At 36.6% G+C, this 25,378-nt stretch overlaps 1 protein-coding gene across 1 annotated transcript in view; it reads left to right on the top strand.

Annotated features, from left to right (window-relative positions):
- Nucleotides 1-864: 864 nt before the first annotated feature.
- Nucleotides 865-25,378, top strand: part of PIK3AP1 (phosphoinositide-3-kinase adaptor protein 1) — a 1,872,143-nt gene continuing 1,847,629 nt past the window's right edge. The window contains exon 1 of the mRNA XM_044056574.1: nt 865-1,234. Coding sequence (XP_043912509.1) covers nt 1,222-1,234 — 13 coding nt within the window. The 5' untranslated portion in view covers nt 865-1,221. The remainder of the gene's footprint in view (nt 1,235-25,378) is intronic.

Raw genomic sequence — 25,378 nt, forward strand, 5'->3', positions numbered from 1 at the left:
TACAATAAAAGCTAACTTAAGTTGAATAAATTACATATATTCATTGTACTTTTAGCCACAAGTTTGAACTTTATTGGCATAATTTAAATGTTATGTTTGCTGCCCAGCATGAGATGGAAAATGTGATACATTATTATCTTCAAAATATGCAAGTGACATTCCACAAATACGACAGCAATTTCTGATTTCTTGTTATGGTACATGAGAATGGCACCCACATAGCTGTGCTATGATATAACTTGGCCAAACTGTATTTAGGCTTCACATTGATGCAAATGCTGAATAATAATACAGCACTAATAAGTTTTTCTAAGAAGCAGATAACTATATTCTGAACCTTCCTTAGTGATTTATAGACACCTATGGTTTTCATGTGCTGCAGCAGAGTACATTCTGTGAACTTAACTGTACTGAATTCATTGCTTAAATTGTTTTAAATAGTTCTGAATTTTATTTTGAAAAGAGACCACTGAGTTTCTAAAATTCAGTAATAAAAACTAAGAAACAAAATAAACATGCTAACAGATAGTTTCTGGCTAAAAGCAGCTTTAGTTGTAACTTGATGCTTTATATTTACCTAAGTTACTGGGTTATTTTTTCCCCTATAGAGCCCTCCCTTCTTGATTGCTTCATTTTGTAGTTATGATCAATTCCCCTGGGGTTCCTTTAGAATGGAAACCATAACTGACACTCTTTATTTCATAACAGTGCGTGACTGCTGTGGTGTGCAAGTAGGAGTTTCTGTCTGCCTCATACAAGACTTAACTCACATCAAGTCTTTTATGTCCATGTATGCAAATAAAGGCCAGCGAAACAAGGAACTAAAAAAAAAAAAATGCATGAAGTGAGTGCAAGCAATTATTGGTTTAGGAAGTGACGAGGTGAAAGGCAAAGAATCAGGAAACTGAAATGAGCTGCAGGTTCTTTTACTAATTTAACTGACGTGATAATGCTGAGGATTAAGAGTGTACTTGTTTGTGGATCTGTACTGTACAATAAATCAAAACAACAATAAGAAACCCTGCTACAAGAAGATATAAAACATGTGCTTTGAAGAACACCAGCTCTGAAGTAAAGGATTACTTTCAGATGTCATTTGGAAGTCACTTCTGTTTTTGCTTTGACAGTTTTATTTAAAGACTTTTTTGGGCATGTCAAACTATCTGAAAGGGGAGCCACTGGTGGAGACTGATTAAAAGTTGTGGAAGTTTCTGTGAAAGGATGTCAGGCTCAGGTATGGACTTAGTAGTTTTCTGATGATTTTAGCATAAGCTGTTATTGCACTTGTTACTTCCTCTTTTTTATTACCGTAGTATTCTGAAGTTGAAGCAGGAAAATACACTGTGACCCATCTTCTGTCCCTTGCTTTTTCTCTTTTCTCTCTCTGTTACTGTAATTTATGGTACCTTAGACAGTAAGCTTGTATATCAGATGATTACGAAACCTTGAGAGAGTTTGGTTTGCTTAGGACAGATGCCACTGGATGTATATACCACTTATTTTATTATAATAATAATAATGGCAGTAATATTCTGGATATTAAAACATTGTGTCAGTCTGTTGTGAAATGCATTGAGATAAATTAAAAAAAGACCATCACGTCTCTGATTCCTTTGTAGTGGTCAGGTATGAGATTGTATGGGATGATACAGGGGGATCTTTAATAATTATAATGTGATTCAGTGGACAGCGACAGGGATATTAGCATTTAAGCGATACTTTGTACTGCTTTAACTGTGCCAGCATCAATCAGCAAGTGTTATATGTGATGCTAATAATGTGACTGCATTTTGTTATCCCAGGTGCTGTACTAATCTTGATCACCATTTACTTGGTTCTTTTTTTCTATTATCATACCAAGGTCCTCTTTCATCTTTCATCCCTTCCAATACACTCAAGTGGGTTTAGCAAACATCATACACAAAAAACTAGATTTATAATTGTTATGCTGTCCGTCATATAGGCAGACTAGCCATAATACTAATATAATGCTTTTTCACATGACCAGTACTGTTGTTATATAAAACATTTTTGCTTTTTTACTGTATGAGTCCTTCACATTCAGTTAGTTTGAGAAGCGTAGCTCTTTCATGCTAAATCCTACAACAGTCCCTTTTTGTATCATCTACAAGTTTAGCAAAAGGCATTAAGTTGTGTTTACTTATGTCTAAGAGATATTATTTTTATGCCATATGCAGTTCTGTTCTGCAGCATTTAAGCTATATTATGTTATGTTTTACAATCTGAGATATCCTAATTTATTTTGTTTCTCTGAATTTATAGAATAAAATCAGTATTGCTTACCAAAAGTCTCATGTAGTAATGTAATGTAGGAAAAAGGAAATTAAGCAACTCACTGCCATGGAAGCCACACCTTGACACTGTTACGCTTGTTGGAAGCTCATGTCTGTTGCTCTCAGAGGCTTGCTTATCACAGATGGAGTGGTTTGGATTGAACACTTTATAAACTTTAAAATGTATTAAATATATAAAATTAATTACTTCAAAACCAAAGAAAAATGATAATGAAAGGTCCATGTTTTGCTGTCTGAGACTGAAAGATATCACAGTTTCACAGCAAAGGGCTACAGATGCTGAAACCCAGCATTTATTTCACCCTGCGTTCTGCATTGTGATGGTTATTTTAATTGCCTATTTATAGGACTTTGGTCTATAAATTGCACACACAAATTAGCTAATTTTAGCGCTTCAGGATGCAGATGCAGTGTGATGCCTTTTAGCAGATCAACACTGACTTTGCAAGAGTCAGCATGAGCTGAGTTTTCAGGCTACAAGTCTCTATTCAGAAGTTAACACGTTCTTAACTTTGGACACACAGTGCTTTCTAGCACATATATACATAACAAACAAGGCTAGACTGCATTATTTTACTCCACATGAGTGTGGACAGCACGGTGGCTCAGCAGTAAAATTTCTGCCTCACAGCACAAGAGTTTAATCTTAACCTCTGTTCATTGTGTAGATTTTTCCCTGTTCTGTTAATGTTTGCATTGGATATAGGATTCTCCTTTAAACTCTGTTTTTCTCTCACTTTTCCCAAAAATTCTGGTTGACTGGCTACACTAAATATCCATACCTATATCTATATATGTGTTACCTTCAAGTGATCTAACTGTGACTTTCTCTAAACATAAATGGTCTAAAAAGTGATCTAATAACATTTTGTCTGATGCAAGCTTACACCACATATTATCATTTAAAGTTCAGATAGCAAGAACCCTTATCATTTGTTTATGTGTGTGTGTGTGTATATATATATATATATATATATATATATATATATATATATACATACAGAAGAAATATAGGAAACACCAGACCACAGCAAATAGTATCAAATAAAACTCCAAAGTTTAATCCACAGTACAAAAATGGTGAGCATTTTTTATTTGTTTTATTTGTTGTTTTTTTATTTGCTATCTATCTATATATATATATATATATATATATATATATATATATATATATGTGCATTTATAAATAATATTGTAGTTTGCTTCACCTTAGTGTGTTGGCTTGTGAGAGCTGGTGTGCATTTTCAGTGTATAACTTGGGCCGGCGGCAGGTGCAGGGGGTTAAATATTTTTTACATGATTTCTGAGTTTTGCTGGGTTTAGATAACATGCATATTAGATCATTTTTGTTTTATTCATTTGTGTTTACATATTATGTGTTTATATGAAATGACATAGAACCTTATACAGTATCTAGGGTTATATTCATGAGTTTGAAGTACACGTGGTTGAATGATGTATTTGCCGCATTACACTGATGCATTAAGCAAATTTGCTAAAATTATTGGTGTTGACTATCCAAATAACAATAAAACTGCAATTTAGCTGCTTTATATGCAACAAAATCAGCTGCAGAATACATAAAAAATAATCTAGTTGGGAAAAAAGTGCAGTTGCATAAGAACTTGCCATGACAGTAGATGTCATACTGATCACTTTTGCAGTATTCCAAGCAGATGTGTTTTCACTGCTGATCCCCAGCTGGGGTACCAAAGCTTAACCTTTCCTGGATTGTACATCCAACATATGACCTCAGCTTTGAAGCTTAGGGGTATATAGGCAGACGTATGAGAGTAGATCCTCAGACTTTCTCCAAGCCACCTGCCTAAAGACCTGTAAGAGAGACTGGTCAGCTAAGAGAGGCCAAGCAGGGAGTGAGATGAGCCCCCTCAGTCCTAGAGTTCTGCAGACAGGGCAGTAAGAGAGAAATAGATGGTATCCAAAGGAGGCAGGAGGGTGGGAAAGAATACTGTAACAGTGATCAGTAGGACATCTATTATTAAGGTAAATTCTTACAGAACTGTACTGTGTCCTGACTGAGATCACTGTTGCAGTATTCTAAGGAAATGGATGATTTTTCAGAGCACAAGGGAATATAAGTAAGAATGGTTAATGGAGAGAACAGTCCAAGAGTTTAGAGAGAACTGACATGGAGAAGGATATTGAAAAGGCATAAATTCTGTAATGTTTGGTGAAAATGTGTACAGAAAACCAGGTGGCAGATTCCAGAAATGTCCTGCCATTGACCCCTTTGTAGAAGGCCCCTGAAAGTGCTGCTGGCTTAGTAGAGTGAGCCTGAGGATTTGCCATGGTGTAAGAAAAGGAGATAGACTTAGAGATCCAGTTTGCAATGGTTTGTTTAGATAATGGCTGGCCCAGTTTGGAGTATATGAATGAGGCAAACAGTCGGTCTGGCTTATGAATATGTCTCTGTACATTTAGGGAGTACAGAAGTCTGTGCCTATGTTCTGTGGGTTGAGAAAGAAAGTAGGCAGGTTGATGGCCTGCTTGAGGTACTTCTTGTTCACCACCTCAGGTGTGAAGTAGGGGTTAACCCTCAGGGACCCCCTGTCCTTATGGATGTTCCTCTTTTCTTATTTCATGAGCACCTGAAGTACTGAGACTCTCCTAACAGATGTGAGAGCTAGCAGCAAGATAGTTTTCCAGGTGTAGAGTTTGAGATTTGCTGAATCTGCTGGTTCAAATGGTGGCACAGTGAACTTTTCCAGTATAAAGTTGAGGTCCCAAAGAGGGGGTGTGGGCTTCCTTGGGATTCTTAGATGCTGTACCCCTTTTAGGAATTGTTTGACCTCAGGCCTGGACATAACAGGTGGATTAAGGGGCAGACAGGCAGAGATGGCTGGCAAGTGGGCTGTGATGAAGAAGTATACCAGACCTGTATTTATGAGTTCGTACAAGTTCTTTAGGATAAGAGGAACCTCTGATTTTGTGGTGTTCTGATTGTTTGTTTTTATGACACCAGAAGGAAAATATCTTCCATTTGGCTATGTAAGATTTTGGGGAGGTGGGTCTCTGTGCTTTCTGGAGAACCTGCAGTATGTCCTCTGAAAACTGGTGCCTGAAAGGGATCAGAATCCTATCATTCTTAGCTTTAGGTTTAGGGATGACAGGTACTGATGAAGTTGTGATCTCCTCTGCTATGCAGTGAGATCCATGCTATATGGTAGTTTGTGGTGATTGCCTCTGGGTAGATAAAAGAGAAGAGGGGACCATTGCTGCCTTGGACAAAAGGGAGTCACAAGTAAGATTCTTGTTTTTTCATGTCTGTACCTTTAGCAATACTTTTAGAATGAATGGGAGAGAAGGGAAAGTGTAAAACAGTTCCCTGTCCACTGAAAGGAGAATACACCTGTTTTCCAGGCTGCGGGGCAAGGGAATCCTGATACAAACTAGGGGAATCTTGCATGTTGGTCTCTGAGACAAATAAATCTGTGGAGTTCCCCACCTCTGAAGAATGTCCCATAATACCTGCCTTTTTAGGGTCTATTTGTGAAGGTCTATAATGGACCTGCTTAATGAGTCTGCTAGACCATTGTCCTGTGATTGGATGTACACAGCACGTAGGGACCTGTTCCTCTGAGTAGCTAGGTCCAAAGCAATCTGAGCTAGTCTACACAGTTGGTATGATCTGGTCCCTCTTTGCTTGTTTATATTCCACATGACAGTGGTATTGTCAGTGAATACGCGAAGAGGGCATAGTTTCCAGCTGTTTGAGAAAACCTGGAGTGCTTGGATGAGGGTCCTACACTCTCTCAGGTTCTTGTGTTCCCTCTTGAGTTTGGGCTGCCACCTGCTAGACTCTATGCCTCCCCGGAATTGTCCCAGGTGTCTGTGTACATCTCTTGATCTGGAGTCTGTAGTTTCAAAGGTGGTCCTGGACTGAGCTTCAGCTGGCACACCTACCATGAGATCTTTTTTTTGAGACAAGGTATGAGGGAGATTTATGTGTCTAGATGGCGAGAACGTTTTCAGATACCACTGAATTTTCCTCATATGCAACATGGTTAGAGGCAGCATTGGGGTGGTTGCTGCCATGCAACTCGAGACCCTTAGAAGTTCCCTGGCTGAGCATGTGTCAAGGGAAAATATGGAGTGGAAGTAAGCTATAAGGCTTTGCACCTTTTCCTGAGGGAGCAGGCCTGCATCTTCTTGGTGCCCAGTCTGCAGCCTAGGAACACTAGGCTGAAGAGAGAGTTTTTGAAGTTGACAGTTAACCCCAACTGCAAGAGTAGGTTGAGGGTGAACTGCAGGTGTTGCATTTAGGTGTGTGGCAAGCTAGCCTGGATCAGCAGATTGTCTAAGTAAGGGAAAGTCTAGATTCCCTGATTTCAGCAGCAAGCTATCACTGGCATTCGCACTTTGTGAATACTCCTGGAGCATGGAAAGCCCAAAAAGCAGAGCAGTAAACTAAAAGTGAGATGATCCAGTACAGAAGGAATTTTCTGCGGGGGGTGGGGGACAAATGGGAATATGTAGATAGGCATCCTTTAGATTCATAGAGTACAAATGTGTCTGTGGAAGAATAAGAGGTTAAAGAGTCTGTAGGGAGAGCATTTTGACATTTGGCAGCTTTAGGGAGGTGTTTAGTTGTTCTTGTAACTAAGAACAGTCTGGAGTAAAAAAGTCCTTCCAACTGATTTTGCAGCCATTGGTTCTACTGTGCCTTGGGCCTGTAATTCCTAGAAGAGAGGCTGAAGAAGCTGCAGTTGGTTGTGGGGGGGGGGGTGGAGAGATACAATTCAAGGGAGGGAGTTCCTTCCAAGGCATGGCATAACCCTTTTTATGATAGAGAGCACCCACTGGTCTATGCTAATCTTATTCCACTCTGAAATGGACTGACTTAGTCTTTTGGAGATGGGTAGGGTAGGACCAAGTGGAAGTGGAGACAGGACTTGGAAGATAGTCACAGTGACTTCTTTGGGTAGGGAGACTTTCCACATCTTGGGTCCCTCAGAGGTTTCTCTGGAAATTTCTTTTTGGGTACCTTCCTGTGTTTCTACAGTGGCTCAGATTTCCTTCCAAAGAAAGAGTGGGCTTGGCAGACTAGTTCCTCTGATATCTGGGCACAGCGGTAAGAAGAATCTATCTGCAATCTTTCATAGTTTTGTCTTGTTTCTATAAGGCTTTTATATAATTTTGTTGCCTGCAGGCCAAACAAAACATCGTTGTCTGAGGGGGAACCCATGAACTTGGATTTGAAATCCTCTGCATAGTATGGTTGCCAAACCATGCATACCTGCATATGTCAGTACCAGTAGCAGCTGTTCTGAAAGAGGCCTCCACAACATCATCTCTACATCTTATACTGTGTCTGGCCACCTGCGTGGCCTGATTTGCCAGAGAAAGAATCTGTTTGAACTTGGAGGCCTGTGAACCCACCATTAGCCTATTCAAAGTGTTCAGAATGGCCAATTTGGTCATCTCGGTCTGGTAGTTAACAGCCTGAAAGCCTTAGTATAGGGAGTATAGACATTCTTTACCCAGCTTTTCTTACTGTCTACTATAAAGGGAGATAATTGGCATTGGGGAGCAATTTAGAAAGCTTGTCTGAGGAGAGAGAGAGAGCGACACTTCCAAGAGACCTTTTCTGACCTTTGAAATTTGTCTATACTTCCACTCAAAATGCTTCATCTTGTTTAAATCAGTGTTCCCAAAAAAAACTCTTCCACAGAGAGTCAGGAGAGATTGAGTCTTTGTCATCTGAAGGGACTTGACCATGGGAGGGCGTTTGAGTGGACTAAGCCAGGGAATGGTCAGATGCATCTGCCTCTTCAGAGGAAGATGAATCATCAGTAATTTTCTCAGGGGTTGAAGGAGGTGTCAAAAGAGATAAAGAGGGTGTTTTCAGGGTCATAATGGCCTTGAGCAGACTTTGAAAGAAGTCTCCTTCTCTCTAGCAGGAGGGGGTGAAGGGACATGTTTTGTTTTTTTTTCACTTTTTCTTAGGTATCACATCTGCTTGAAACAAGCAGGGCAGCTCAAGCACCTGACATACCTCATTTAATGTTCTCAGAATCTCTTCTCTGACTACATTCTGTGGGATGTCTTCTGGTCTCTCCAAAATGATGAGTTCTCAGTAGAAGTGGTCTCTTCCATTGTATGACCCTCTGATGCCATACCAGTCTCAGGCAAGGTAGCGGTACAAGACATCAGAGGTAGAATCAAATGTACCACTAGTTCTGTAAGGTGTGTTGGAATCGGAGTGGGCAGACGTAGTGTCAAGCATAGGCCTCTTGATCTTTCTCTTGCAGGATGGAGGTACATCTGGGTATGTAGAATCTGCCATCTTGGAGTGAGCTAAATGCTTAAGATGTTGGGTCTCTAAGAAGGTGTTGAGTGAAGACAAATGGGATTGCAAAGTCTTGGACATAAAGGATTGGCAAGTGCAGCAAGCCTTGTAGTTGTGTTCTACACCAAGGCAGAATAGACACTGAGTATGGAGGTCTTTGTAGGGAATGTGCCTACCACACACATACATTTATCCCTCCTGACATCTAACACAGATACGACAAAACAGTCTATATAATTAAAGGAAGATTCCATAACGGGGCACTTATCTGTACTTCTTATTAGCTATAGTACCAACAACGATGTGAAAATCAGTCTGACAGGTGCGAGACCTACATTTGGGCTGGTGGGGAGATAGTTTGAGTATCTACACTCATACGACTACGTATATACCACTATGCTTGCAATGCTAAGGTCATACATCAGCCGTACAATCCAGGGAAGGTTAAGCTTTGGTATGCCAGATGGACGTCAGCAGTGAAAACTCATCTGTTTGGAATACTGCAACAGTGATGCCAGTCAGGACATACACTGATACTTTTTTCCAAAAAAAAAAAAGTCTGAAAAGTCACCGATTCTCATGTTGTAAGTAAATTAAGAAACAAATTCCCAAATTTATTGAGTCTAAGTGGTGTCATATTGTGGGGACACAAAATCTGATGTGAGAGTAAGATGGAATGATGAATAAAATGATTTAAGAATGGCAGTCTGTATCCTGTCACTTTGGGAGTATGACAAATTACAAACTAACACTAAACACTTAGATTGATACTGAGGCCTTAGGACTGTGTAGAAGGTCAAGATTTGTTGAAAAGCATAAATGTTTTCAATTTCTATGTAGAAACTTATTTTAAGATATTTTGCAATTTCTTAATCAAGATGGTGAAACAATTTTACTTTACAGCCATGACTTGTCTCAAAGGCAAAAAAATAACATTTAGAGAGCAACAAATGCACTCATAGAAGCAAAATTGCAAGAACAGTCTTTGGTGTATAAATTTGAAATATAAAGATCAAAAAGCAGCAACGCTGGATAATGCCTGCATAAAATGGTAGATCGACTATGTTCATAGGTAGCTTAATTGAAGGGCAGCAAGCTATGACAAGCAAGCAGTTGGAATAAATAATGTAGATAGACACTTTATTTAGAAGTGTGGGAGACAGGAAGGTTAGGAAGGAAATTGAAACAGTGATATAAAGGAGAAGGATATTCATCCATATTATGACCTTTGTCATTATACAGGACTGTGCTCTTTGCTCCTGATACAATCTTCTGGAGGAAGTCTGATTTGAGAAACTGACATGCAGTGATCCAAAATATAACTTCTTAAGGTTCAGTTAATGAATCGGAGAACATCATCAGGACCCACCCCCAAAGTCAGTCTTGGGAGAGTTCATCAGCAAACACTAGGAAGTCAGATGATAATATAGCATGGCTAAGTTTAGCCTGAATAAATTACATTGAGCTGAAGTAGAACTACTCATCACCAGGGAGGAGAAGGGTGAGGGCCTTATGTGATGCAAGTCAAGTGACTCGTATTATGGGGACAGATTAAGATGGATTAGATTTTAACACAGAAGCTGGTTATTGGGATATAAAATATGATGTCATTACAGGGGAAGACACTGGAACTTGTGTGAGAGATTAAGAAGTATCGGCAAGATTCAGGTAATCTTACCTTTATACACACGATTGATCCTTGAACCCAACTTCTCAAGTGGGGGTAGTCTGTCTCCTACTCTGGAGTTACCCTTGGGAGTGTCCCTGGGTAGATAAGGGGATACTCCTAAACGCCCACTGTGTGCAGTACAGCTGGATTTGCTGGCAGTAGATGATGTAGTTATCTCAGTGTAACTGACTTACAGAAGGAAACTTTTCTGTTGCTGCTACATGTGCATTCACCAACTGTTCAGAATATCTGGCACTACGTCAGACCATGGGGATGGTGCTTAATAAGTTGCCACCTTCTGAATTTGTTGTTTTACTGGGAAAATTTAGCACTGGTGTGGAAAGTGACTGAAACACCTTGAGGGGTATGATAGGGAAGGGAAGAATTACCTTCCTTAACTGAACCCAGGTAATCAGTTATTGTTGTGCATTTGTAATAGCCATGGACTGTCTATAACAAACACCATTTTTGCACACAGTGATGTGCATAATTGAATCTGTGGTCACCTTTGTAGTTATGCCATCAGATCTAAATCCAAATATTCAAGGTGTTAAGTTAAAGAAAGGTGAGATGCTGCCAAATAATTACCACTTCATGAGAGTTGGATTAGACAACAATGGTATCTGGTGAACAGAGCCAGAAAACCCAAACATGAAGGGAGGGTTTTAGAAATGCCTAGCATATCCTTCAGGGAAGGATCAGTTGGACTTCCACCTCCAGAAAGGCTTTTCTCCTGTATTTAAGGAGACTGGGGGCAACATACTTAAATTAGTAACACAGTAACCAGTTTATGGTAGTGTTTTGAAGATAGCAATGACTAAATGAAACTGACAGCTTCTGGAATGTTCATCCTTCACAGGAGCTACATTGTATGGTTCTAGAAATACTAATATGTCTTAGCAATTAAGATTCAGGGTGGCACAGTAATGCATTTAGTGTTCCTGCTTCAGAGAGCTTGGTTCTCCAATTTGTTTTTTGGCTGTGGTGCTTTCTTTGTGGAGTCTGCACATCTTCCCTTATCTCTGTGGGTTACTGAGGGATTTTCAGGCTTTCTCATACATTCAAGAGACATTCTTTATGTGAACTGATGATCCAAAAATTGCCTGTAATGTTCATGCATGTGAGTGAATGTGGTGTGTATACATGTCCTATAGTAGTTTGGTGCCCCCATCCAGATGAATTTCTATCCCTTTTGCCTTTTGAATGCCAAAATAGGGTCCAGCTGCCTTACAACCCTATATTGGATTGAGTAGGCAACCAGTGAATAAATAAATGAATGAATTCAAATTAAACAGTATCTTAATAGCATTCAGTATTTAATATACATCATTCCTAGTTTTATATATATAATTTGAAAAACATGTAAAGACTGAACGTGTTATACTCTTGTTAAGTTTCTGTTGTGGTACTACATTTGTTTTTTTATTTATGCATTCTTCTGTCAAAATCACAGTTAGCCACTGTATAGCGTGTGGAATAAGTACTTAGTTGTAGTGTAGTACATACTATATTATATACCATGTGGTAATAGTCACCAGACACGTTACTGTGACTATTTTGAGAGCACTGCATTGCTTTGAATGTAATTGTTTGCTTGATATTTTTATTGGCTTAAGCTCATATCATGCAGAAAAAAATCTGCCAAGTATATATTAATCAAATATTAAATTATGAACATTTCTTGTGACCTTTGTCTGCTCTGAATGTCAGCATTTGTTACTGCCTTTGGCCCAAATATGGATGAAGAGGGTTCTATGAACTAGCCTGGGTGTCCAGTTAGCTAATGAATGGAGAAATGAAAAATATGTTGTTATAGCAGAATGGTTAATGTTTTACCCTCGCTGTTACAGTTTGGGGGACACTATCTCTGTGAAATTTGCATGATCTACCCATATCTTTTTTTTTTTCATCTGTACATTTTATTTTCTTCCCTCTGGTATACTTAAGCTAATTGGATTACTCTAAATCCTCATTGCATATGACCTTTGCATTTGATATTTGTGTTTGATGTTATGGATGGGCAATTTCTGAAAAGAGGCCACTAGGATAAATCTACCCAGTTGGCAAATGAATAATTAAAGTAAAATAAATAAAAAAGAAGTACACTCATTGAGATAAATAAGCGGAATAAAACAGTGCCAGCAGTTATAAAAAAAGTTTATTCGCTCATAAAATTTATCCGTTGTGCTTCTGCCAACAATGCCTTGTCCAGACATGTTGTGACCACTGATGCGAGACACTCTTTTAAGTTCATGGTGAGTGATAGGATAAACCCCAGTGTCCGAGGCAGTGATATTAGAAACCTTACTGAAACGAGGGAGGTCAACTGGATGATTAGGTTAAAAGCAGATCAGGGCAGTGGTCTTAATGAAAAAGTCCCATTAAGAGCTACTCTAAATGGACAAAGCCTTAGAAAGTGATAACTGCTGAGTGCTATTAGAATATATATATATATATATATATATATATATATATATATATATATAAAATGCCATTATATATATTTTTTATTTCTATACATTTCTTATATATATTATATGTATATTGTTGCATTATTTTATATTACTTTTTATAGCACTTGCTTCAAACAGTTCAATGTTGGATCAGTACTGAAAGTGTATTGACACATTTTTCAGGAATTTTTGAGTGATTTTATTTCCTATACAAGTTGTTTTATTAGTTTAATTGTTTTTTATTATGCATATGCTAGATTTATGCTTGGTTTAATTTAGTGCTTCAAGTGATTGGTTCAACCTGTTTGCCTCACTTTGATTGATGTTTGCATATATAAGCATGCTAGTTCATTCATTTTCTGTAGAAGGTCTGATGAAGTAGATGAGATTTTTTTTTATAACTCTTGACACTGTTTTATTCAGCTGGTGTTTGCTGTTAGAAAATAAATAAAAGTTAAAAAAAAAAAAAGAAACAAAACAAACAAAAAAAAGCACATTGTTCATACTGTTGGTCCACATGAACCATTCTTCTGGAGCTAACTGGTTGCTAAGGCTATAATAAGGAAAAGTTTTATCAAATAGTTATAAACATGTATTATAATAATTTTTAATGCTATCATCCTCGAGCTTACACCAAAGTCTACAGTAATACATGGGTATGTATATTGGAAAACTAGCTCTCCTTCCTTAGACTCATTAGAAAAACATAATTTGAACAAATGCTCTTAGGTAAAAATTGTTGATGTATTCAAAGGAGATTATTGCCAAACCACGGAACAGATAGTTCAACTGCTGTCATTCTTCAGGAATCAAGAAATAATATTAAGGCATTGTTAATTAATTGCATTACAATGCATTTGCTGAAAGAATATATATATCACATTGCAGAACCTCTCTTACAGTTTTTTAATGGCAAGTCACTTAATTACATACTGCTTCTGGAACACCCCTGGCAATTGTGCCTAGTAGTTTTAATGGCTTTAGGTGGTTGAAATCCAGACATGTTTATGTGTGTGTGTGTGTGTGTGTGTGTGTGTGTGTGTGTGTGTCTGTGTGTGTGTGTCTGTGTGTGTGTGTGTGTGTGTGTGTGTGTGTGTGTGTGTGTGTGTGTGTGTGTGTGTGTGTTATTTCTGGACATTTACTGTTGATAACATTTGTTCGATATACTTCATATTTATTGAAGGGGTAATTCCAAAAAGCAATGCATTACCAAGTGACAAGGAAGACGTTTTAAAAAACAAATTGTGCAATAAATATCACATATTGCAAGACTGTAGGAAATCATAATTTTATCCTTTGAAGGGAAGGAAAGTTAAGACAAAATACACATGTGCAAACACACCCACATGCACACATGGGTATGTGATTCCACTGTGAATGTACAGTGTGACAGCACATGTCCAGTCTCAGCTATTGCAGCTTTTGAAATTTCTAAGCGCTGTAATATCTTGTGAATCTAATGTTCTCATTAATGTCACCAGCAATCAACCAGCCTTAGCTAACTAACAGGTTGAACTCAACTTTTCATTGTTGTAATGATGGAATACCCTTACATTTCTGTATCTGACTTGTCCTGTAGCAGAAGATCATACTGAGAAGAAAGGTTTGCTTTTTCAGTCATTTTAATTGGATAATATGCCTGTGAGAGGTCACCTGTATTACAAGTATTGACTTGGTCTCTTCCATATATCTTACTCATGAACATTTCTTTCACTGTATAAACCTGCCCGCATTTTGTAAAGTACATGTGCAAGTCTCCTGTAACCTGAAGCCTGCTCTATGACTTCATAGTGCTAGAAGTGGTTCGATTGTATATAATTTGTTCTGATGTCAACTTGCCCTTTATATTTAGACTCTGTAGTGATTGATTTATTGAAGAATACATTTATCCTCATTAGATATTATTTTTGGATGTTGAATAATTTATACAGTTGTTTGGATCCTAATGGTGTATGGCTGCTAGTGATACAGTTTTTGTGATACCATTTCTTGTTCTCTGCATTAGTTGCCTACTGGGCGTTTGCTCCACAACTTTGTAAGACTCCCTGAACCACCCATGGAAAGTTTATTTGTGTTTTGTCAAGTGTGTATTTACATCTTTTCACTACCTTTAAACAAATATGCTAAGGATGTAGAACTTCAACAAGCGGTTCTGTGTTTGCATGAATATTTTTATGTGCAATTATTTTCACCTGTCAGTGCATGTCTTATAAAATGTGCCTGCAATGCTCTTTCACTGAAGAATATAGCTTTCAGAAAAGCAGCTTAGACAGCAGGACAAGGGCAGACAATTCAGATGAACACATTTTTCTTAGTCGTACAGTATAACTAGCTGTATAATACAATATATGCTTTGTTATGAGTATACAAAGTGTGCAAAGCTGAAATGTTAGAACATGTACAGTTAGTTGAAAGTGCATCCATGGAGATCACTGCAGAAGAATCTTCACATCTCCTGTGATGAATAAATCTCAGAATTTTATGTATTAAATAGGGGTACAGGGAGTATGGGATACTGCATGGGAAGTTCGGGGTGGCTTTGTTTTCTACAAGAAAGTGATTTGTGCTGATCTTTGACATCATAAACATTTTACTTTAATGTGAAATTACATTTGAAAAAAATTGACATGATATTTGAATAAAATTTTTTGGCAAGATTTTCTGGATCTTGCTTTGGCAATATTCTTAATCTATTTATTTTTAAGTCTGAACATCAAGTAGTTTGTTTATATCAAGGTTCAGTGAATGGAAATTACACAGATCACAATTTTGGAATGTTTAGTTTGGGAGGTGTGTGTGTGTGTGTGTGTGTGGAGGGGGTCACCATGCAGATATACTATTTATTTTATTTATTTATTTAACATTTGTTTACCGGGAAAGTCTGACTTGGAATGAAGCCAATTTTCAGTGGAGGCCCGGGGAGAAATGATCTAGATGCACATCTCTGTAATGTGAGAGGAAAACAGAGCACCCAGATGAAACCACACGGATGCAGGGAGGACATGCAGACTCCGCACAGAAGGCACCTCAGCCGAGAATCGAACCAGAGAACCTCTTGCTGTGAGGTGACAATGCTACCACTGCACCATCCAAATACCTAAATTACTATCTCTGTGGAATGTTGAATATCCTTTTGTAAATGTTAGCCTTTGTTCATTCACTTGAATTGGTTCATATCAAATTATTAGAAATGCATTCTGTACAGTTATTTATACTACAGAGTTTCACTCTCAGGCTAAATCTAGCATCCTTAAATTTGTATTCTTTGAGTAGATGATCCTTGAGCTTAATTTTTAAGGTTGCTGCTGTTTGTCGCTATCTTACTTTTCCAGACGCTTGTTCCAACAGCATGTTCTATTTAGCAAATGTTTGTCCCCAGTAGTTGTGCTGAATAAGGGCCCTTTTCAGGCTTAGCTTGTTGTCCTTTCTTTTTAAGCCATATGAGTTGTTACTGTAATATGTGTTTAGTTGCCTAGGTCACACATAAATGTTTAACTAGCTTGTAGAAAAATGTTGATAATGAGGTATACTTTCATTTTACTGGTAAGCTATATGTGCTGTACAGCAGCAGGCAATAGTTCTGGTTTGCGCTAGAAAGATAAATTTGCAGTGTTGCTACTTAATGATGGTCTTTATCTAATGTGTAGCCATTATTTTGAGTAATGGCTTTTAGTTAAATTTCATTAATCACAAAGCATTACTTCTGGAAACACAACTTAACAGTTTCTGTTGTATGTACATACTGCTGTACAAGCAGAAATGTGTAATCATGCTGCTATCTGGGACCTCATTGTATTCATACAAGAGAAGTAAAGGACATGTACTGAAGAGGCAGCCTTGACTCCGTGTGTTATTTAGGTATTGCAATATAATAATATTATATTAATATTGACAACAAGGCCATCTCAAATACAGTAGCCTTCTCAATTTACAGAAATCAGTTGAAAATGGTTACAAAAATGTTAAAGCAAGCAAGAAAGAAATCTTTTGTTGTCCAAGCTGACAGAATAGATGTTTGCAAGAGAAACATTTTAGCCAAAAGCAGGCCTTAAGTGTTTATGCAACCTGGAAAACAAAGAATTAAAAATTTCTATTATAAAATGACTTGAACAATTGTAATTTTGTAGTACAAACATTTGACTTTAAAACCATACACTATGCTTTTTAAATAAATATATGTAAGCACATTTTAATATGTAAGTAAAAAAAGAGATTTACTAATGATTGCAAATTATAATCAGTATGCAGTGAATTTTATTAGCAATGATTATTTGAAGGAACCTGTATTAAGTGATTTTTTTTTAATCTAGCAACACTAAGCAGATTTTGCCAGTATACAGTATATTTGCATTAAAAGGGCTAAACTAATCAAACTAATCAAGTACTGAAAGAAATTAGCAGTGCTTTTTTGGAACTAACCAGTTTTGGGTTAAAATGAAGCAATTATAGTACTGCTACAGATAATTTTTTGAAAGTGTACATGTTTTCAACTGCTTAAACAGACATAAATGGGTTATTGGGGTTTTGAAGTAAAAATAGCTGTTATAAATGTGTGTGTTGTAAAAAATAATAACCTTTATTATGCAGTGCATATCAAATACTTGTATACTGCTTTGAGTATGATACAAATAATTAAGTGATATAAAATAATGCATGTGGTTTAACATGGCCACATTTTTAAAATGGTTGAGCTATTGCGGGAAAACTGTGCAACCTATAGAGTTATTGCATAGAAAATTATATTCAAGATGACAAAAGTGTACTTAAACATTAATAATGGACAATAAACCATGTCAGCTCATTCTTTTATCTGTGCAATGAACAAGTACTTGAGTATTGTCACTTAGCTGAAATGCTGCTTCTTCTGAAGAGATAGATATGATCAGTGTTTGCCTCTTTTTCCAACGTTCATTATATTAAGTCCTGGTAGACCAGAAAGCTTTACCACATGCATTGGGGAAGGGGGGCTTCCCTCCCACACAGAGAAAAAGTAAATTCAAAAAAGTGAGTTGGTTGCTTTTTATGAACTCACTTTTTTAAGAACTGGCGTTTTTCAAAGTGACTTGACATGGAGCACCATTGCATGGATAATCAGCACTAGATTACCTATTTGAGACCCAGTCACAGAGATTGTAATGATTTGAGAAACTCACAAAGCACAAACCTGTAGTAATTGTAGAACATTGTAGATTCATGTTAGGAATCCAATGAAATATGAAAGCATTTTAGAATATATGGCAGAGCTGTGTAAACAAGCAGAATATTACTAGCTTGGAGATGGGCTGATAGATGAGGTAAGTAATTTGTGTGTGGTAGATGTTGTAAAAATATACAGGAGTAACTTTTACCTCAGATAAGTCTGACACTTTAACCATTAGCCTCAGTGGTGTGAATTTTAATAGCTGATGAAGACTCCATATTTACATCGCAATGTAGAGGAGTATGCTGTTAACAGAATTTCTATAACACTTTAGCTTTTACATGCAGAATCCTGAAGAAAACGTAGTTACATATTTACTGAAATGAAAGTTTTGTAAATGTTGCATTTTGTCAGTTTCTCATGACTGTTCCAACCACAATATTACTCTTGGCTCCATTGCAATAATGTTTCAGTTTTTTTTTCCCATAAAACTTCAAGATGAGATACCTACATAATCAGCCATGCATTGCAGATTGCTGGAGCTAACTGTATGAAACACAAAAAAAATTACTGCATTTCGGATAATGGACTTCAGTCTGCAATTACCGGGTCTATATTACGAACGCGAAAAACCGTATGAGTGAATACGAAGACGTCGACCCATATTGCGTGAAGTATGGAAATCCTGAAGGTACAAAACCGCGAATTCCGAAATGTTGATTTGTTTTGGTTGGTCCGTCTGAGGTATAGCTCCGTAATGTAAGTGTGTGATAGATAGGACTGTAGTGTTAGGATTTGGGTTAAGATAGGTCTATAGATAGGTAATGTATGTAAGGTTTAATATAGTGTTTGAAGTAGGATTTTTTTAAGTGTATGTATGTGTATTATTTATTTTGTTTGGGTGTATGTCTGTAGGGGAAGTGGGCGGTAGTTACAGACCTTAGGGTTAGGGAGAGGGTTAAGGATAGTGCATAGATAGTTGTGTATGTGGGGTTTAGTGTAGTGTTGGAGGTAAGGTTTTGATAAATGTATGTATGTGGATTATTTATTTTGTTTGGGTGTATGTGTGTAGGGGATGTGTGTGGTAGTTACAGACCTTAGCGTTAGGGAGGGGTTAAGGATAGTGCATAGTTAGTTGTGTATGTGGGGTTTAGTGCAGGGTTAGAGGTAGGGTTTTGGTGCTTTATTTTAGGTTATAAGTAGGGTTTGGTCAGTGTATGTGTGTGGTTTATTTATTTTCTTTGGGTAGGTAGTATGCAGCGGGTGGTGGGGTTGGCCGACTATGACAGTTCGATATTTTTTTTTCACAGTTTAGTGCGTTCGGGATTTTCTCGGTTCGCGGTACAGGTGTCGACGTTTAGGTATTCGGGAATAGGGTTTTTCGCTTTGGTAATATAGACCCCAATTAACAACACTATGTAAAACAATGTTCAGTTCTTCAATACCACCTTCCTAAACATCCTAAACACACATGTCCCCATAAGACACAGTATGCTCCATGGCTAGAAAAAAGCACTAGGTCACTAATGAAAGTCACAGACAAGGCCTGGGAACACTGGCGCCTAATGAAAACCCCTTCCTCAAGACAGTCATTCCTAGAATTGTGCAATAGGGTAAAAAAGCAAATAAAGGATAACAAAACCCAATATTATCAATTTGCTCTAAACTCCTCCCAACACAACCCTAAGCAATTCTGGTCCTCCATAAACTCCATTCTCCACCCAGGTAAAGTTGGCACCCCCCCCCAACTCCACCTACCTCTCTCCCCTCCTCCAACAGTATTGCTGCCTTTTTCAATAAACACTTTACTGAATCCATTCTATCTTTGGCTAAACAACACAATCCCCTCCCCACCCTCCACTCATCAAAACCAAATACTCTGTCCACTGTCTTTTCATTTTCTCCAGTACCCACCTGCAAAATATAAAAAAAAACTTCTATTAAATCTTAAGCCTACAAAACTTGCCACTGACAATCTCCCCTGCGAATACCTAAAAATAGCTGCTGAAGCCTTAGCCTTTCCAGTCTCTGTCTTGATAAACCGGGCCTTATTGGAATGTTATATCCCTTCACTGTGGAAAATATCCCACATAATCCCCCTCCATAAAGGTGGTTCCTCCACTGAACTCTCCAATTACTGCCGCAAGCCATCCTTTCTCCATTTTCCAAGATACTTGAGAAATGCATTCACTCTCGAGTCCCAGACTACCTACAAACTAATAACCTCCTCTCCAGCACCCAACATGGCTTCAGGCCATTCCATAGCACTACTACAGCCTTGCTCTCTTTCACTAGCACTGTCCATCATAAAAATAATGGCCTGTTCTCTTCTGCCATATTCCTGGACCTGTCTAAGGCTTTTGGTATGGTCTCGCACAAATAACTAATCTCTGTTCTCACTAATCTATCCTTCTCACAATCAGCTACAGACTTGTTTCACAGTTATCTAGCTGGCTGCCAACAATCTGTTGTGTGGCAAAATGATCTATCACCTCAACTTCCTGTCACACTTTGTGTTCCCCAAGGCTCCATCCTTGGACCACTACTATTCTCACTCTTGACCAATAATCTATTCACAGCCAACAAACAAGCCTCTCTCATACAGTATGCAGATGACTCTACCCTCATCTGCTCAACCCCAACTATACCTGAACTCCAGAAGATCACATAGAAAGCCTTTTTCTCTGAAGAAATCTGGCTATCTAATGCCCAGCTAATATTCAACCCATAGAAGGCTAAACTCCTAATCTTCCAACCCACAAAATCTAACCTAACCACCCCCACTTCAATATTCTAGCTAAAGACAACACCATCATCTCCCCAACAGAACACACCAAACTACTTGGAGTTGAGATTGACAACCATCTTAAATTCGGCACCCACATTTCTCTAACCATAAAAAGTTCACAAAAAACTAGGGACATTGTATAGAAATAAGCAACTCCTCACCAAAACAGCCAGAATTTCTGTTGCCAATTCCCACCTCATCTCCACTTTACTCTACGCCTCACCTATACTTACCAGCCTTAGACAAACTGACCTAAGAAGCTTGAAGTATGCTACAACAAAATCGCTTAGTTTGCCACTGGGGTATCCTATAGCAACCACCACTGTATCTCACTTAGAGAACTTGACTGGCTTGAACTCCCTCAACTTCTTCAACTAAATCAACTCTCCCTTGCTCACAAATTCGTAAACCACCCTCAAAAAGTACCTTCCCTACAATACATTCTCCAGCCTTACTCTACCACTAGACCACTACGCTCCAGCAGCAAAAATAAACTTCAAGTAACCAAAGCCAAGAACTCAGCTGGAGAAGCTGTTTTCTCCTGCATAATATCCAAGTTATGGAATGCTCTCCCTTCCTCTAACTACAGTACCTTCATGCTATCTCTTCAAACCTGAACTAAAAACCCATTTAAAAAGCCAGTGGTTATGTCAATGCACCAATCCTGACTAGTAACTCACCTTTTTACCTCTCCCTCTTCTCCCGTCCCCTAGCCACCCTGCCTCCCACTACCGATCATTAGAATCTTTCCTCCGCAGGCTCTGGCTGTCCCTGTTCCCCCCACCATACTCAATCCCTCAGTCCCTTTTCTAAAATTCTTAAACTCCAAATTCGTCTCAAGCTACCTACACCTTCCTATGCTTCACTGCCACTGCTCTCTCTCTACCTTTTTACCCCTCCAATCTTCCCCTGATATTACTCTAACCCCTTCCAGCTCATTCCACCATCTAGGGAATGTCTGCTATATATCTGTTGGCATACTCAGCAATATCTGATAATTTCTAAGAATTCATAAAATGTATCCGTTTTGAACTTATTACTATCTGAATTTACTTACTAACATTTTTTTTTTTTTCAAAACAAGTTTATTGTTTTAACATATAAGAGAAATATCATAACAATTTTATACAAATAATTAAAATAGGTATTATTATAATATTCAACAAAACAACTAAAGTATTTACAAAGACATCCACTACAATCAGATCAATTAATTAAACTAAAATACTGTGCTATTGAAATTAGAATTTTTTTAACAAATTTTGTAAATTATCCCATACAATAAAATGTGATGTTTTTCTAGTTGTTCTCATTCTAATTGTGCTTATTTCCATATGACACATTATATTCATAACATTTTTAAATTCATTGAACGAAGGAGGTGCATCTGAAATCCAATTTCTAGTTATTATTTTCCTAGCCACTGCTAGGATAGACCATAACAAGGGAAGCTTAATCTTTTAACACATTGAGGTACAGGTGTGTTGAATAATATAAGAGACTTAGAAATAATGAAATTATCTGTAAAAGAGCCTGCAAAATTCATTAATTGACTTCCAGTATTCTTTCAACTTCATACAGTCATAAAACATATGAGCCCAGTCAGCATTAATTTCTACATTACATCTCTTACATAGATTATCTTTATTATTAATTTTATTCATCATCAAAGGTGTATAAAAGATCTATGTAAAAATTTCCATGTATAAAGTCTCCAGACAATGGAAGATGTAGTTCTATAAGCAGATTCCAATATATATTGTTTATCTTGTTGAGTTGGTGGGTCCCCATTAATAGAGGTGAAATAATTCCAGTATGAATCTACATTGTAAAAGTTTCTTGTCTGATAATTTTATGTATATATGAAAGTTTACCTTTATCAGAAACTTTATGCTGTAAATTTATTATCAAGTAATCAATCAGTTTTGGAATAGATTCTTTAACTGTTATAGACATTAGATCTATTCTATCAATGAGATGTTGTCTAAAGATCTGAACCTCTAACCAGCAAGTTTCTCTTAGATCAAATTCTTGTTTTAAGAAATCTAGATTTTTAACTTTATTATCAGATATCAGCTGATACCAGTACTTTAGATTATTATCTATAGCTAAATGAGCTCCTTCAGAAGTAGATGACATAAGCATACCCTGAGTATAAATTATAGGGAATACAATAAAATTCCATTCCCTATACTTAGGGTGCATGAATATAAAGTTACGATAACTAATAATAATATTTAATGGGTAACAGACCATATGTTTAGGTGTAATAGGTGAAGTACAAAATTCCTTTAGCAACCACAACATGGAGTTATTTATAATCATATTTTTATGTGTTAAGGAGATTTTCATGAAGTGCATACTAATTAGCTCCCAATAATCTTTCCATTTTGCGACATATGACCGATCTATTAATAAAGTAATAACTTTTATAATAGAAGAGATAATATATAAATTAAAGTCTGGAAAAGAAATACCCCCTTGAGACCAGCTATTAGTATGTTTCTTTAATGCAATCCTAGGTCTATTAGGTGCCCATAAGAAATTTAACATTAGTGTATTTAGTTTCTTGATAGTTATTTTTGTAGGTGAAAGTATTATTGATTGTATTAAGTATAAAATCTTGGGGAATATTATCATTTTAATAATTGTAAGTCTCTCCTCCATAGTAAAAACATATTATTCCAGGTATTAAAAAGATTTTGTATATTAAGAAAACAGGTATTATAGTTATTATATATAATAGATTTAATATCTTTAGATAGTATTATACCTAAATAAGTTATCTGACCTGAGTTGGGTACATATTTAGTAAAATCACTAATGAGAGTATTTTTGTGTATATATAGGTAGTATTTTAGTTTTTCTTCATTGAATATTAAACCAGAAATACTTTTAAAATTCATCATTTTATCAAATAAAGACTGCATAGAAGAATTAGATCCTGCTGATGTAATTAGAACATCATCTGCAAAAGTTGAATTTTGATGTTGTATTTTCTTCTATTTCAAAACCCTCTATGTCAGTACTGTTTCTAATCAAATTAGCCCAAGGCTCCATTACTAAAGTGAATAATAGTGGAGAAAGTGGACATCCTTGCTTTGTACCTTTAAGAATGGGTATTTTTGTGAAACATATGTTCCTACCTTAATATAAGCCAGCGTTCCTTTGTATAAATGCTCAATTAAATTTACAAATGCATCAGAGAAATTTGTGCATTTCAGTAAGGTAAACAGATAGTCCCAACTTACTGAATCAAATGCTGAACCTATATCAAGACTAATAAGTGTTAAATCTTTCTTTTTCCTATTTGCAAAATCAATTAATGTTAAAGTTCTTCTTATATTATCAAAAGTATTTCTATTTACAATGAAGCCTGTCTGATCTATGTCTATATTGCCGGGGATAATTGTCTTCAGTCTATCAGCAAAAATACTCATAAACATTTTATAATCAACATTAAGTAATGAGATGGGTCGATATGAAGAACATCTAGTTGGATCTTTATTAGGTTTTAAAATTGGTGAAATAAATGTATATTGCCAAGATGGGGGGGGGTTATTAACTCAGTTTGGGCCAGAATAAAAACCTTATGTATTAATGAATATGTAGTTTTAGAAAGGATTTTATATATCTCTGGTATAATACCATCATTACCCGGTGCTTTGTTTGATTTAAGCTTATTTATTTGTGTAATAACTTCTGTATATGAAATACTCTTGTCCAATAGTTTAATCTGTTGTTTATTAAGCTTTTTATTCATGTTTGTGGTTATAAACTCCTTTATTTTATCTTTAGGTTCCATGTTAATGTTGTTATGGTTAATCTTGTGAAAGTGATTTCTAAATTCGTCCAGTATTTCTGGTATACTAGAAACATTCTTCTTTTCCTTAGAGAAAAGATTTCTTTGATATGGTTTTGTTTATTCAATCTTTTTGTTTTATTTTTAAGTCTATGTAAGTATTTGGGGCTTATTGAATAAGACAAAACTTGTATTTCTCTAAAGTTATTTTAACTTTATGAGTTAAAATTTCTTTGTATTTCTCATTTAGTTTGTTTATTTCTTCAATAACTTTCTTGTCCATAATATTTTCTTTATTATTATGCTTATAAGAGTCCAGTTTACTTTGAATATCTAACAATTCCTTATCCCAAGATTTCCTTTTGTTATTATACCATCTGATACTTTGTCCATATAGATATGATTTTAAGGCATCCCAAACATAGACAATGGAGACTTCAGGAGTATTATTTATGTCTAGAAAATGTTGTACTTCTGAAAGTATATATTCTTTATAGTCTTTTAGCTGAGTTAAGTATGCTGGTATCCTTTTGATCTGAACATTATGAGTATTTTTATCATGAATTCAAAACAATTGAGTTATGATCAGATATAGGACATGAAATGATTTTGGAATTAATTAAATCTGTTACCATCTGGTTAGAAATAAAGACCCTATCTATTTTTGAATAAGTTTTGTATCTGTTAGAAAAAAGGTGTATGGTAATGATTTTGACTCTATCTGATTATTAATATCATTCAAATGATAAGAATTAGCAAAATCATTTAAATGTTTTGCATTAGATGTAATTCTTCTTTTCTTTATAGTGGTAGTATCACTTTCATGTAGTATACAATTAAAATCACCAGCTAAAATAATATCCCCTATAGAGAATGATATGATCTTATCAATATGATGTTT

This window comes from Protopterus annectens, chromosome 14.part0 (genome assembly GCF_019279795.1).
Source record: "Protopterus annectens isolate FY-2018-M chromosome 14.part0, PAN1.0, whole genome shotgun sequence".
Classification (NCBI taxonomy): domain Eukaryota; kingdom Metazoa; phylum Chordata; order Ceratodontiformes; family Protopteridae; genus Protopterus; species Protopterus annectens.